The sequence below is a fragment of the Lissotriton helveticus genome, chromosome 8 (genome assembly GCF_964261635.1).
Source record: "Lissotriton helveticus chromosome 8, aLisHel1.1, whole genome shotgun sequence".
In the NCBI taxonomy this organism is placed as follows: Eukaryota; Metazoa; Chordata; class Amphibia; order Caudata; family Salamandridae; genus Lissotriton; species Lissotriton helveticus.
The window spans coordinates 571,189,571-571,206,253 of NC_136069.1; the positions used below are offsets into that span (position 1 = coordinate 571,189,571).

At 38.4% G+C, this 16,683-nt stretch overlaps 1 protein-coding gene across 1 annotated transcript in view; it reads right to left on the reverse strand.

Annotated features, from left to right (window-relative positions):
- Positions 1 to 201: 201 nt before the first annotated feature.
- Positions 202 to 16,683, reverse strand: part of LOC144773770 (protocadherin-9-like) — a 1,011,061-nt gene continuing 994,579 nt past the window's right edge. The window contains exon 4 of the mRNA XM_078658891.1: positions 202 to 1,490. Coding sequence (XP_078515017.1) covers positions 1,117 to 1,490 — 374 coding nt within the window. The 3' untranslated portion in view covers positions 202 to 1,116. The remainder of the gene's footprint in view (positions 1,491 to 16,683) is intronic.

A 16,683-nucleotide genomic window follows, 5' to 3' on the forward strand; every position in this document is an offset into this window, starting at 1 on the left:
ACAAATTATCATTAGCACAAATGCTGCTATCCGGCAATGAAAACTGTTTTTAGCATGTAAATATACATTTTTTTTGCATTCAATTTCTTACGCTTCCCAATTTGAATAACTGTTAAATATTTGATATGGCAAAACAACAATCCCATTGCTTTATGATCCATTGCTTTGAGACATTTGCCCCCACCCCCCCCACCTCAAAACGTTTCATTACCGGAAACGAATCCTTTTTTGCATTTCATTCTAACTTTCACATTTGCTATTTGCTATGCATCTTCGGAACTACCCAAATATAACTGGTTGTAGGTGTTTGACTTTTGTAAATTATGAAAACAGTATACATTAGCAGATGTTTAGCGGTATTTGCAACCAAACAGAAGTTTGACCTCCTATCTTTTAACACAAGTGTTTTGAGTTTCTTTTTTAACATTGTGTGAGACATACTACGGGCACAGATACACCACCACGAAAGAAGGGAAAGAAATCAAACAGGCAAATGAACAAAGCTTAAAAACCAACCATGAAGCACAGTATTCTGCTACATTGTATTTTTAGGTGATCGTTATAAGTACACAAAAGTTGTTAGTAATAATTTGATTATATTTACAAAAACCGGAACACCGATCACTTACAAGTGTTCACTGACATTGTTAATAGCACGTTAGGTATAGCGTGTATAGATTTATTCCTTTTCTTTTAAATGATGATGTCAAGTATGACTGTCCCAGTAGAGATTAAACAACAACACAAGATCACACACTTTTAACTTGATATGCTTTTCATCTATAGCAATCCAGTGGCATTAGAATTTATTGTCCTTTGCAGTGACTCAGCCTTTGCTCCAAGCAGTAGTTCAGGGCGAATATATGCTCAGTTTGAAGAGCTCTCTGTCATGTTTGTCCACTTCTACTTAGTCAATTCACATCATTACTGTGGAAACACATGTCGCTTGTATTTCAGGTCATCATAACAACCTCGTTGCTTAGAAAAAAGGTATGCATATTTGTTGCTACAGGAGGCGAAGCATAGTTCTAGGTGACTAGTCAGTACATAAAGCTTTGACGCACAGTATTAGCAAGTCTAGGTAGGCTAAAATCACTGGTCCAAAGCGGCCATGTTTTATAGTTGGTGTTCCTTTGGGCTATCCGCCACTCCTGCAGCTTGTTTAAAAGACTTCAAATTAGACAACGGAATGTCAGTCACATGACTGCCAGTATTGTACTGGCCTTCACTGTTAACATACTGCTTTCGGTCACTGAACTGGTTCCTGTTGTTGTCTTCTTTCCAGGTCCTGGTCAAGGTATGTCCATTTACCAGTTGGTCTTTCCTGATCCACTCCTTTTGAGGGGCAAATGTGGAAAGTGGAGACTTTGGCTGTGGAAATGGGCCCAAGCCCGGTGGCATCCAGCAGTTGTCGGAGTGACCCAAAACCAGGCATTCTTGCGTGCACATCTCTGTAGCTTCTGCTAATCCCCTTGGCCCAAGAGGTTCATCTACAAAAAACACAAAGAAAAAAACAACACTTGAAATACATTTGTAGAAGAAGGTTGTACAATTGTAAGTCTTAAAGGATGAACTATGTGAAATTCAACTTAATGGAATGCAGGTTTACTCTAGAGTTTGTCTATTTGTGTTAAAGTCATTTCACAAGTATTGCCAGTAGCTGTGGCAATTTTTGCAGGCATCTGAAAAGAACGAATCACATACTATAAACTTGATCATTCAGACACTTATATTTTTTCCAATTTCAAAGAGAAGGTTTTGAGCAAAGATAACATTTTCTAAAGAATATCAGAAACACCCAGTTGGACTTCCTAAGCTACTCATGTTTGAAACAGAACAACTTGAGTACTCTTCAAAAATGGAATATGAGCTCCTTTTGTTACTGCCAAGAGACCCATATAAGATTGTGACATGTGCTACCATTACTGACTTCAGCCACTATCTGATAGTTTGAATCATAAACCTCTAAGGGATTAACAAAACAACAAGTTCCAGAATGCTCAGTGATATTGCTTGAGTAGCCAGCATCACACTTGAAACTGTGACATTTATGCAGCCATTTAGCAATATGTAACTCAGTAGTAGCACTGGTATTTTTATTCACTTGAATTTGCAAATGTGAGACTGTAGTCAATACTTATTTATTCGTTTTACATAGTATTCGTTTCAAAATTGTGTTTTTAGTTTTTTAGACATGCTCACAATTTTTCACTCCAAGTGTGACTGTCATATTGATGTAACCTTGAATAAAACACGTTTAAATGGTTTGGTTTCAAATAGGATTATGTAACAATCAAGAGGGAAGGAGAGGGAATGGAGGTCGTGACTCACGGTCCTCATATAGAGAATCACAAACAAGAGAGAGTCAACCATGAGTCATCCAGGGTGGGCCCACTAAATTTAAGGGAAAGACCTCTGACAGGCTCCAGAGGACGTCAATAGGTCTTGGGCCGAGTGGGGACCCATGATGACCACTGGGCACACTACCCTCCAGAGATCCCTGTGAGTCATTAGATATCCACTAAATAAGTGGACCCTCTTCTACGAAAGTTTATTAAGGCAGTGTACTGTGTATGTGTGTGGAGTGGAGCAGTATGGATAATTGCCAGCCATCCTGGTATCAATAGGAACATATTGATCCTGACGAAATCTGATGTATTGGGGTACATGGTAGAAACTAGTGATAACTCCAGTTTTTAACTTTGCCAGAAGTACTTATGAATAAATACTAATTTGGGCACAATTTAGGCAAATTTAAAGATGACTGTATATAGATACCACACCCTATTTCCTTAAAACGTGCTTCATTGTGAGTAAAAGGGTCGCGCAATGCCCTGAACCTCAGACGGTCAGGAAGAACTTGATGAAGTGTGTCACTAGATAACATTTATTTATTTATAAAGCACCAGAATTGACCCCCGAAGGGGTATCTCTGCGATGTCGACGGCCAGATAAGAAGGCCTAACAACTAAGGTTCAGAGGTGAACAGAAAAGTCTTAAGCTGTTTCCTGAAATGGAGGTGTTCCGTGCATTGTTTTATTTGTGTAGGAAGCATGTTCCAGTGGCATGGGCCCAGATAGGATAGGGCCTTCCCACCTTGCCTGGCTCGTTTGATTCTAGGCACTGAGAGCAGATGTTTCACTTGTGAGCGGAGAGAACGCTGAGGGACGTAGGGAGTAAATTTATCTGCCAGATAACTAGTGCCGAGTTTGAACAAGGCCATGTGAATGATACAGTACACCTTGAACTGTACACGGTTCCGTATCGGGAGCCAATGGAGCTGAACAAGCAGGGGCTGTGAGGCCGTCCTTGGTGGTGCGTTCGGAATCAGACGGGCTGCCGTATTCTGGACGACCTGTAGTCTGTCCAGAGCGGCCTCATTGGCGGACAGCAGAAGGCTATTGCAATAATCCAGGCGACTTGATATGAGTGCCTGGGTTAGCATCTTCCTAGAGGAGTCAGGGAGCAAAGGGAGGATAGGGCGCAATAGACCCACCACGTAAAAGCATGAACCAGCTGTGTGGGTGGCATGCTCTTTCATGGTGAGGGACTGTTCAAGGCGAACACCTACGTTTTTCACACAGGTTTTTGGTGCAGGAGGGGAACCTAGATCTGAAGGCCACCAATCAGGGGTCCACAGTAGTCGTGCTTCCCCAAAAAGCATTATTTCAGTTTTCCCCACATTGCACAGAAGGAACTTAGTCCTCATCCACTGAGAGATGTTTCTCATTCCCAGGGAGAAGGCGGCCTGTACTGAAGTGGTAAACTTAGCAAATGGAAAGAGCAGTTGGGTATCATCCACATAAGAAACAGGGATAAACCCACTGTTCCTCAACAGATTGGCCAAGGGAGCCACATAGATATTAAACAAAGTGGGGCTCAAACAAGAGCCCTGTGGGACTCCCTTGGACAACTCTGTTGCAGCTGAACAATAAGGTCCAAGGTTGACCACCTGGGAGCAAGAAGATAGAAAAATCGTCAACCACTGGAGGGCCGAATCTCTGAGTCCAACCTCCTCCAGTCTCCTGAGCAAGATCCCATGGGAAACCATGTCGAACGTGGTAGACAGATCCAATAGCACCAGAATCGTGGAATGGCTTCTATCTAGGGTCATCCTGATGTTATCGGTTACCTCTAGTAGGGCTGATTCTGTGCTGTATTTTAGGCAAAAGCCTGATTGAGATGAATCAAGGCTGCCCGTCCATTCGACATGGTTGGAGAGATGGATATTTTTATGCTTCTCCAGAAGCTTGACCAGGAAGGAGAGGAGAGAGATAGGGTGGAGATTGGAAAACTCAGTTAGCAGTCAATATCTCATCAAGTAGAAAGTAATCTGAAGTTGGCCCATATTTTTTCAAAGATGAAGAATAGTTCGTTGAGAACACATATTAAATGTTAATGTAGAGGGTATTTGCTTTTTTAAGGCAATAACATTTTTATTCCAGTACAGAAAATATGACATATATTAGACAATAGACTATCTCTAGCCATTACCTTTTTAAGTTGTAGCATTTGGGATTAGAGGAACTGAAAATAGCTTTTGTCTTTATTTGTGTTAAATTTGAAGAATAATTACCATAATAAAGTTTTTTATTTACCTATGCTTCGTTTGACAATGGGATTTAAAACTGCACTTTAGACAACCAGCAACATCATCACTTCTCACACACAGCAAATACACACTTGGAGAGTTTCAGTCACAAAGGTATTCATTATTAAAAAGTTTGAATTTGATAAATCAATGACACTGAAAATATTGATAACAATAAAAGTTATATGTATGTACCTGAAAACGTAAATGAATGTCTACATTTTAGTAGGAATCTGAATAGTCTAACTTCCACCACTGAGTGGTCATTTTTAACAGCACCATAAGTATGGAGTAGGCTATACAGTTGGTACTTTTACTGACTTTTATTCCACATTAAGGGCCACATGTATCTACATTTGTAATACCCATAACCTAATTGCGATTTCCAGTGAATTGCAATAAGGTAATCGCTATAACAAATGTATGAAACTCCAAGAGTTTCAATATAGCGATTCATAGGGGGTTGCAAATCGACCTACCTCATTAATATTATTGAGGTAGGTCGCAGTTTGCGACCCCCAAGATTCGCTAAATCACGGGGATGGTGGATTGCTGTGGTCAGCAGACCACCATGTCCGTGATTGCTTTGAAATAGTGCAATTGTTTTTTTTAAATGCAGTCACTGTTCCTTAAAGGAAAACGGTTTGCGTTGAGAAAATAAAAATGAATCGTTCGCTTTTAATTTTTTAAGAGAAGGGAGTGGTCCGTGGTACCACCCTGCTCTTAAAGAAAGTTTATGCAAACATTCACAAAGGGGAAGGGGTCCCCTAGGGACCCCTTCCCGTTTGCAAATGGGTTACCACCAACTTGAAATTGGTGATAAAATGCGAATGTTTTGCAACCACCTTCACGGTCACAAAGCATTCATGTATACCGTTATGATTTGGTATTTGGAAGGGACGCCCTAAACATTCCCCTTCCAAATACTGAATCAAAAACCCATTTTGTGATTCGGTAACAGGTCACCGAATATCAAAATAGGGTTTGATACATGTGAAAAGCATTTTTCGCATTCGCAAATGGGACGATTCTGAGAATTGGCCCATTTGCGATCACAAAAATGCTTGATAAATGTAGCACATTGTGAATATTGTGGGTTATCTTATTAATGAAGTTATGGTGTATTCTCATTGTTAGCATAGGCACTTTGCCAACTATTTTGAGCTTGTGATTTAGTACTGAAAATTATGAATTAGTTCTTAGGTATTGATCTTCTGCTAACATTTTTCCAATAAACAATATGTTCCACGTAATTGTGTGTAACTGTTTTTCCATTTTGTGATCCATTGTCTATATTTCAATTTCATCTTGACTGGTTTCTAGGATCAATAATTGCAAATAAATTCTTAGCTGTTGTTTCTCAGCTAATGCTCAATATGGTGACCAGCCGACCTATTGAGGTCCTGTAGAGAATCTTCTGTTTTATTTTGGGTCTGAAGTGATCTTCAAATCTGTTGAGATTGGGTATTAAACTCATCTGGGGAACGTTGATGATTTTGTCACTTTGGGCATGATATAGAATTTGGAGAATGGGTTACTCCATCACAAATCTGAGGGGAATCATGTCTGCCTTATTACTAGCACCATAACATATAATACACTTGCAATAAAGTTGACTGGATATCCGTTGCATTTGTGACAGAGTAACCCATCTGTCAAACTCTAAATCTTGCCTTTTATCAACCTATTTATTATTGTTAAATAAATATATTAGCATCATATTAATAGTCACAGCAGTCTTCTCTTTTTACATTTACAGGAAGTATAGGTCTCTGTAATAGCAATTCTGTACACATTGCTGTTAGTTCAATGCCCAGAACCTATATGGCTGTGTTTTTATGATGAGTTTAGGAAGCATGTATTTGCATTTGCTGTGTGTTGTATGAAGTAAGTACATCACTCTAGGTTTCATAAATGCCATGTGGATCAAGAATGGTGTGTATGGATCATATTACATTAATGTTGTAAATTGGCAAAATTTTTATTAGTGTTGCTATTTGAATGGGAATATCTTGTCATTTTAAAGTGTGTGATGGTGTTTCATTTCATTAGTGAAACTGTATTTTTTGGAAATCATTTTTGAAAATATTAATACAGGCAATGTTTTAACATTCAGATTCAGATTTAAACTACATGATTCCATGATCCTTGAGGCACACGCTATGATGGGACATGCATGACGGCACGTCTCAGTAATTGACCAAATAGTAACATATTTGGGATCCGTTGACCCTAATATGGGGCGTGGAAATTACTGAGTGTGAGGCTTTATGATAGTTCTGTTTATGTTTCTCATTGGTGTACCCTCCTCCTGTATTATTGATAATCATTGTGCATTACTTTTATATAATGGGTATTTTAGCTTAAGTCAATTACTAATGGGTCCTTTTCTAAAAAATAATCTATGTGAATTTTTCACTGTGATAGACATAATTACAGCGCTACAGGTACAATGGATTCACAGATTCACTTTTGAATGTCATAATAATAGAATATGATGTGGCATTTCTTTAAGATTAAAGGCCTGATTACAAGTTCATGAGTTCCAAACCTGTGTTGGCGGTCCGTCGACCGCCAGACTGGTGATCCACCTGCCGTATTACAACTAGGGCAGTTGGATCACCAGTGAACCATGGATACCGCTGAGATCCTTGATACCATGGAAGAGGAGCAGCAGTCTGAGGCAGCAATATGCTGGTAGTGCTCCTGGGGCATCATGGAGCATATTATGAGTTGCCTCACTTTGACCCTTTCCACAGTGGTGAGCCCGCCATGAAGAGGATGCCTGGGAGGCAATTAAGTGGGCCCGTACAGGTCCGCCACCTCTGTGCATGGGGGTGCATGCTGGGTGACACATGGTGTGCCCTTTGTATATTTTCACCCCCTGTTCTGGTATGTAAAGAAATTCACAACATTTTGCATTTCTGTCCATGCAGGAATGGGCTGCAGCATTCCTACAGCGGCTCCTTTCTAAGCATCTCCTATGAGCTTTAGAAAGGCACTGCCATGGGACCACCGCCATGGAACCACCCACCTGGATTATACTCGTAGTCCTGCAGGCGCTCGGATTACAAATTTGGCAGTTTCGCAGCAGGGCTCTGGTGTGGTGGCCCGCTGGTGTCGCTGTCCTCTGCGAGACCATCAATCTTGTATTCAGGCCCTAAGTCATGATTGATGCTAAGTAATTATGCAGAGGAGTATTTTTTATGCTCAATTTATTTCTTTTTTAAGTCAAACCAACTGAATGTTTCCAAAAAATTTGAATAAGAGTCTATTGTTTTAAACATGGCATTTATCCATTATTATTTGAATTATATTTGTGATGTTTGGCCGTTTGTAACAATTCTTATTTTCTTTCCTCTATACCGCAATGCTATTTAAAATATACTGAGTAAGCCCTTTTCATCCTAATGATGGTCCAGGTCAAAGCTGTTTGGAACACTGAAACATCAACCCTTGGAGATTGTTTTTGTTTACTATATTGGAGGCCTTTATATTAATGTTTATCAGTCTTTATTTGCTATATGTTTGTGAATTTCAGTAAAGTTATATGTTTATTTTTTTTTAACCATTATTGTGATTGTGCTCCCCGAGGCTCATTGTTATATGTAAAGTATATTTTTGTAATATGGAACCTGTGAGGTACCTGTATATAATTGTCTTAAGAGGGGGCCCGTCCCTTTTTTGTAATTTACGTCCTTATAAAATTAAAATATATGCTGAAGTTTGCAGCAATTCATACTTTGAAATATATTTAACAAAATCAAGGTTATGAAAAATGCATGTCTTTTTTATTGAAAACCTTCAAGGTTACCCTTGCTTTGTTTTTCTTCTGCTCTTTACACTAGGGAGCTATATAGGTAGCCCTTTTTTGTGAAATAATCCTTTCAATCATACATTTGGAAGTTAGAAAACTTTAAATATATTGTCTTTTCTTATGTTTACAATTCACACGTAAATATATTCCAGGAAAAGTCTTAATTGTTTCCCACTTCTTGTGAGCTTGTATGAAATTGATACACTAACAGTAAGGCTAAATAATAAGAGAAATTATAAAATGAATTTGTGTTCCTTATTCTTCTAGATAAAAATGATTGCCAACAAAAAGTGATTTATTCTCTGCACTCTGTATGAACATAGGAAATATTAGTACACTATTAGATAATATATAAAAGTACCAAAAAACATGCATTTTCCAACTTATGGAAAGTGAGCCTCTAATAATAATTTCTTTGCACCCTCATTCTCTGTGAAACTGAGAGTGTGTGTGTAGCCACCATTGTTAGCTTCAAATTGACTTGAATCGTGTGAAAAAGTTGAGTCCTCTGATCACCCTATCGGGCATCTAGAAGACAGGAAGGCCTGCAGTGTCCAGGCTATCCCTTAAAACTCACTAAACAGATCAATGGAGAGCAGACATCAATAAAACGTACATTCTGAGCTATTTACAAGGTAGGTGATAGGAAAGTGTAGTATACATGTGTCAAGTAGTGGAGGGGCGAATAAGAGTACTCTAAGGAGGGAAGATGGAGATCTCTACAAATCCAGTAGTGGATTCAGAACATTCAAAGAAGGGAGAAAGACACATGTAGTTGAGCTTTAAAAAGATCTAAAATTGAGCAGTCCTGTAAGGGGCTCAAATTTAATACAGGTTGTGTAGCCCTGGACAGAGAAAGGGGGAGTTCCGTGACTAGGGGTCATGGTCTTAGTAAAGCTTAAAGACAATGACAGCAGGGAGATGAGAGCCATGTCTGTAAAGATCAAGGTATCTGTTAGAAATGAGGGTCCCTGGTTGCTCATTGAGGTTGCTCATTGAACTTTAGGCAAGTGAGAGAATGACAGTAGATAAATCCAGAGAGCCTCATGCACCAGGTCACTCCACTTAATGATTATGAGTTTCAGTTAAGTACTGTCAGTCTATTTTTGATGCAGCAATATTATTTTTTTCTGATTGCCTTCTTTCTGTTTTATTATCTTGTTCTTGCACTGCCTTTTAGCCATTCAAGGATTATTGATAATAATGCATATAGAGTATAGCTAGGATTGAACAATATCCTATATATCAGTTAGGCCTATGGGGGATAGGCAAGAAGATATCATGTTGGTTGATTTGTGTGTTATTTGATGTCCCTGACTTGTTTGTTTTGTGTGATGTCTATTTCTTTGCAAAAAGTTTTCTCTGCATCATAGCCACATTGCCTTCTGTTTTGTGCTCTTACTCCAAGTGAATCCATAATATTTTCATGATTTGTCTGAGCCGTGTTTCAGTTAGAAAAAGAATGTCAAAGATGCCATTTCGCTTAGTCAGCATTTGATGATCTACTTGATCTAGTATTATCATTTGCTATACGAAGCTTCTATATGTAACATTCTACCATGAAAGAGTTATTATTGAACTAAGTTAGTGCACTGAGAAGGATGGCAGAATTAGGAATAAATATGTAGTGAATATTTGACTTTGAACTGGGATTAGCAGGGGATCTAAGACTATAATGTTGGTACATGGAATATCACAGGGCCACTGGGGAACATCTATAAGATTACCATGGGCACTGATGTCCCTTTAGCATAGCTAGTATCTGAGTTTTGCTGAAAAATTCAGGATTGGGCATAATTGATCTTCCTTAAATTCTGGAATCAAATTTTACCGCTAACTCAGAGCAATACCTTGGGGCTTTTGGATGTTGACTGCATCATTTTTTAGGTTAGACAAATCTGGATTACCTTCTAGTAGGGTATGTTTGTGATATTGGGGACTCATGTTGCACTTTTTCAACTGGACTAAAGGCTTGAAGTGATGAGTAAGTTTTCCTTGAGTAGTTTAAACACTATCTTTCAACATACCACCACTTATGTTAGGGTATTTCCTGTATGATTTTTTTCTATATGGAATTTGGATGTTTTCCCCATGAAATCAGGGGGGGTATCAGAAAGTCAACATTGTAAATGTTTGTTCTATCTTCTGTCCAAACCAAGCTCTTTCTCCTCATGTTAGTTACTGTGTTTTTAATTCTCAGTGTGTATTTACATGTTTTACATCTTTAAGTGAGTGGTGCTATATTGGAGTGTTGAGAGACTGGTTAAAGCCAACAGTAACAAAATGCATTTCCTATACTAGAGATTACAAATCTCTGAGAACACCCACTATTTGTCAAATGTACGAGACCTGCAGTTGACAAAGTAGGGTTGTAACCAATAAAAACTTGTGAGGGAACACTTTAAACCAGTAGACTGTAGTTACAATTGGTTGTGATATCACTTAAGGATTGTGAAGGGACATGGAAAGTAGAGATTCATTTTGTCAGGGTTCTCCAACAGTATTCTATGGTAACAGAATGGGGATATTTCATGTCAGGTCTAGTGCTGGGAGAGATTTTAGGAATGAATTTATATGTTACAATTTGAGTTTAAGGACGTTATCTATTATTTTTCAAAAGGGAAATGGTGAGGAGAAAAAACAGAGGTGGAGGCATGTTCTGACCCCTTGCCAGGGCATTTGTTGAGGTTTGCTACTTTGAACTCATATAAAGTATAAATAGGGGATCAACAGAGTTCCTCATAGTTAGCTCTTCCGTGGCTAGGGCCAGATGATGCTCATTTCTTTTCCATTCCCATTGATGGTTACTCATGATAAGATGCCAATTGCTCATTTTTAGAGCTATAGGAAAGAAAGGCTAAAGTGTATGACACAATGATATGTATTCAGAGCTTAACATCCTCAACTCAAGCCTTCACAATGCGACATTGCAACATTGAGAAATAATACTATGCTATGGAAAACAAATCTAACGTCCCCACCTCCCTGTTACCACAACATCTAGGACACATATTTGTGTAACTGTAGCTTTGTCCTGGTTCACTCCAAAGTACACATCTTATCTTCATTTGCACACTAAAACTGTTGACCCAGACATGGTGCCCACATGTTTCACTGCAGATTAGTATATGACCAGAACCCCCCGAAAAAGAGCCAATTGAAGAAAAAACAAAATAGGGTCACAAATTGTTCCCATGTGTTTCAAAGAACAACCCTCAATAATGGAACACATGATTTTGGCCCACTGCTGCCACTGCTGTAGTGCTGAGAAGGATGTATAAGTCTAGGCTTGACAGAACACATAGTGGATTTGTAGTATAATAGGGGTTGTATTATAGTAAGTGCTCCAAGAGTGTAACAGGTGTTTGTGCCTGATTTTTACCCCCCCTGGAGCACTTTGGTAGCATTTACGGTGCCACAAAAAGGTGTGCATCCCTTTGTAGTATGAACCTGGACCACAAACATTTCGCTCACGAACATGAAGGGACATGCCAACATTTGAGCTGGGCATGGCCCTATGCCTGTAAGTGAAGTATTTTTCCCTATTTTGCCCTTTCACAGAAGCAGACTCAGAGTCAAAGAACCTGTTAGGAGGTGCACTGACTTTGCACAACATTTCGTTGGTGCACAGTGAGTCAACTCCTCTCAGTCCACCCCTTGAAATGTGGTGGCCATAGAATCCCAGAGATCCCTTTGCAAGTGGGTGCAGTCTCGCCCAATTTACATGCAAGTGGACTGATGCATGAACAGTAAAATGGAAAAAGTTGGCTTTAAACAGCTGTCTTTTAATAATGAGCTGAACGTAGTCCAGAAGAAGGCTTAGGCCTGAAATGGGAATACCACGTTCAGAGTAATTGTGCATACTGTCCCTGTCTGCACCTGCCACACCAAGTTTAAGATGTGGCGTGATGAAGACCATGGTCATGTTCTCTATTTGTAATATAGTTGCAAACATGCAGTTAGCTAGACAGCATGGGTAAAAAAGAGAGCTGCAAAGTGATGGATGCCTGACAAAAACACAGCAAAATTTGGGAGGAATTAAATGAATTGGTAAATACCTGAACTGATCATTTGGCCGACCAGATGATATTTAAGCACTCTTATCGTATCAAAACTTTTATTCGATTGGCATTCAGAAAATCATAAAAAGTACAACATAAAATTTCAGTATATAGTTAAAACACAGTGTTATGATACAGGTAAAAACTGAATGACATTTGATAAAACCAACATTGTGAATTGATACAGATAAACTTGGAATCATGAAGACAATAGCTCAACTTTATAGCGAATTTTCAAACATGATTTTAAAAAGCGAGCTACACATTTAGCGACGTGTTGTGAATCTAATAACTGGAGGGCCAGGTAAGCTGGGCGGCAGGTTCTCAACCCCATTTCTTGAAGAAGTGGGATGATCCAGCGCTTGCGGGGTTGCTCGTAATAGCGACAAAACAGAGTTACGTGTATTGTCGACTGGGATGATAATCCATCACACGGACATTAGGTCAGGACATGAGGCCAGTTTAACTCGGTGGGGAAGGTAACAAGGCGGAAAAAAGAATTAAAACGAAACCTGGTTAGAACAAATTTTTCATGGTTAGATAAGAAAAAGGTTAAATAAGGCTGGATGCCAGGGGAGGTCTGAACCATTAGGATCTGCACATTTGTTGGCTTAGATACTTCTTGAGAGAGACGCAAATCTCTGAGATGGTTTAGACAGAGATTTTTCAAGGCGCTTCTGCTACTATCAGATGTTGAAGAAGGCTCAGAGAAGTAAGATGTGCAGTTCAGGTCCTTTAGAAAGTTGGAGACATACAGTAGCCAAGGAATTTTGTTCCATCTTGCCAGGGATAAGCAATCAGATATTAGTGAGCGGGTTAAATGGCATTGCGGTCTATATTTAAGCACTCATTTTCAAAGGCTATTTTTGTAGGACTATTTCCCATACAATTAATGTCTTTATGAATTGACCTGTAATATTTGAGCTCAACCTAAATTAATATTTCTGTTTTGGTGGTTTCCTTTTTTAATGATTACTCTTTTTGCATGCAGGATAAAAGTTTGTCATATGTGTCTATATTTCAAATTATGATGGTAATACACAGAGACATATGTAAGAAACAGCTTGCGAAATGGCTTTATATGTATTATTAAATTCATCGATTTACCTGAACAAAGATTTGTAAAACATTTGCACATTTACCACTATTGTGTTACTACTGAAATTCAGGACTCCTCCAAGTGTATGTAACGTTTACTTTCAGGAAGATGTTTGCGAATTGCAGCCATAACAAGTTGAATTTTTTTAAGTCCATGTGCCAAACAAAGTTTTTGAAGTCCACTCACAATAGCACTACACATGGACAGACACTATACATCAAATAGAATTAAATCATCAGAGGAGCGTAGCAAAAGGTCCAGGAAAATTCTTACATAAATCCGGTGATAGCAGTATGATTAACTTCAAAACTCAACAATGTATTAAATTGTCACAAATAATTAGTAGACAAAGGGCCATATGTATCATTCAAAACTGCGATCGCAAATGCTGAAATTCTCAGAATTTCAGCGTTTGCAATCACAATTTAGCTAAGTGGGATTTATTACAATAAAAATGCCTCGCAAAATAAGGAATCACAAAATTTGCGATTCCTTATTTTGCAATTGCATTTAAGGAATTGCAAATGTTGCGATTCCTTAAATGCAATGTAAGAGGCACAGAAAAAGTGCAATTTGGGCTGAAGGAGTCGCAAATTACCATTTGCGATTTCTCTGAAAAATGCACTTTTTTGCATTTTTCAAAGTGCCATGTGACGCACATACATGCCCTCAGGGCATGTATGTGTGCCACCTGTGCACACATGCACATTTCAGGGATGTAACAGGGTGTCCTTCTGACACCCTGGCACGCTTGAAATTGCATTCTCAATTTGTGATTCTCTAATTTAGAATCGCAAATGGAGAATGCCTTCCCATTCATTCCTATGGGCCTCTAGGCCCATAGGAATGAATGGGGAGTTATTCCTTAATTGCAAATCGCAATTTGCAATTTGCAATTTAGGAATATATGGGATTTTCAAAATTATTTGCAAATTCTACATACATAGCGTTTTGCGATTCTCAAATAGCGATTCCCAAAAAATCGCTATTTGAGAATACCAAACTTTCATACATATGGCCCTAAGTGAGAAGACTATATTTGAGGGTAAAAATAGAGCCTGGGAGAAAATCAGAGGTCTATTCACAAAGGTAAATGTATGTATGAATAATTCTGCTCCTGTAAATTTACTTCTACACTTTGTAGTAACTTTACCACTTTTGGCTATTCACTATTACTGAGTGTGAACATATTAGAAAGTGAATTCAGGATGTGTATTCTAATTCACGCGTGCAAAGCTAGCAGAGATCTGTGCCATTGTAGGATGGAGATTTCCCTGTAGTGAAGTCTAGGGAAATTGTGAAATTAATTGCAAAATTTAAAATAATGAGTACAAATATTTTCAAGTTAAATATTCATATACATTTAAGTCATATATGTATTTTAAATGGAGAAGAAAATAGCAAGGGAACAAATATTTAATGAATTTAAATCTATTAAATTACAATTATTTTTAAGATTTATTACAAAAATACCTAATATAAAATGCTTATATTAATATATTATGGATCAAAAGTTACTAAGCATTATGTGAATTATTAGTTCAAATTAATGTTTTTTTTAAATAGTTGGAATTCCTTTTAAAATAAAAAAGTTTATTAAACATTTCTATTTTAAAAAGAAATAATAATGTTATTTACTAATATTTTTTAAGATTAATTATATATTTTTATCAAGTCAAAATACATGAATTTATTGTAACATTATTTTCTGTGGGATTATTTTTTAAGTCCCTAACTCTATTACTTTCTATAGGATGGTGTTGCATTACCAGTGTTTAGCCATGTGTGGTGTTGGCCTTTCTACACATCTGAGTTGAAGTGCATTTAGGACTGTTGTGGGTGCTTTTGCCTATAATAACTTTAGAAGTGCACTTTGTAAATAGCAATGGGATTACTTATTTGTGGGAGGGTGCCTCCGAGCCTCCCTAAACCCCTCATTATCCCTCTCTAAGCCACTCATTATTTTTCCCTAGGCCCCTTTCATTTTGTGGTAAGTATTCCCTATTTTCATGATGCTCCCGGTCCCTGCTACAATTATACTAAAACTTAGGCATGCATGTGCAGAGATCTCCACAGTCAGGAAGGAGATCTCTGCACAGAAAAGATGGGAAAGGCAGAGACACTCCTAATTTAGAGGCCCAGGAAACATCAGGGCTAAAGACAGGATTCAGAACAGAACCAATGAACTGCAACTTCTCTTTATTTGTCTTCACAGCATATGTTTGGAAAGAGCATCAACAGTCTTCACCTTTTTTTCACTGTACATGATTTATAGCAATCTACTTTGAAACATGAAATGGCGATGATAAACAATTTCACCGGTAATGTGTGTTCTTCTTGACTTGCTTGAACAAATCACCTACCTATATCTTAAAAAGGTCAGATTGTTATGGAAGCAGTTTTTCTTGATTAAAGAGCCCAATGATGGCCAATACCTGGGAAATTGCAAATTGATTTTGTGAATGGGCTTAAGTGGCCAGACGTGGTTGCTACTAACATGAAATAACTTGACGGTATTCAACAACTAGAAATAGAGTTTACCGCTGGAGCAGTACAAGAAAAGGATTTTTGCACCATTCTCAACATGCTTTAAAAAATGCAAACCAAAGTCGAATTGTATGTGTGCAGGACCTCCATCGCTCTTCATCAATATGGAATGCAGAAGACAGAGTGATTAACTCACACAAGGGCATTATCCGTTAGAGTGTACAATGGATATGATCTGCATTTGTGTATTCTGGGGGATGTATGATGTTACAACGCAATCAAAATGATCGCGGTACATCACAACGCATCTTTTACAACGCAAGTCGTTACCATGACTTGCGCTGTAGGGTGCTGGACTTAGGAATAGTAAGATTTACTATTCCAACTCCAGCTTACGTACTGTAGGGAAGGTGTTGGAATAGTAAATCTACTATTCCTTAGTCTAGAGCGCCCTCCAGCGCAAGTCGTGGTAACGACTTGCGTTGCAAAAGATGCGTTGTAATGGCACTGCGGTGTTTTGACCGCGTTCTAAAGGTTGTTTACCTTTCTGGGTAGGAGATGGGTCAGACTTTACCACATGCCTATGAGTATCGGTGTCCTTAGCGAATAGTTTGAGCATTGTTAGTTG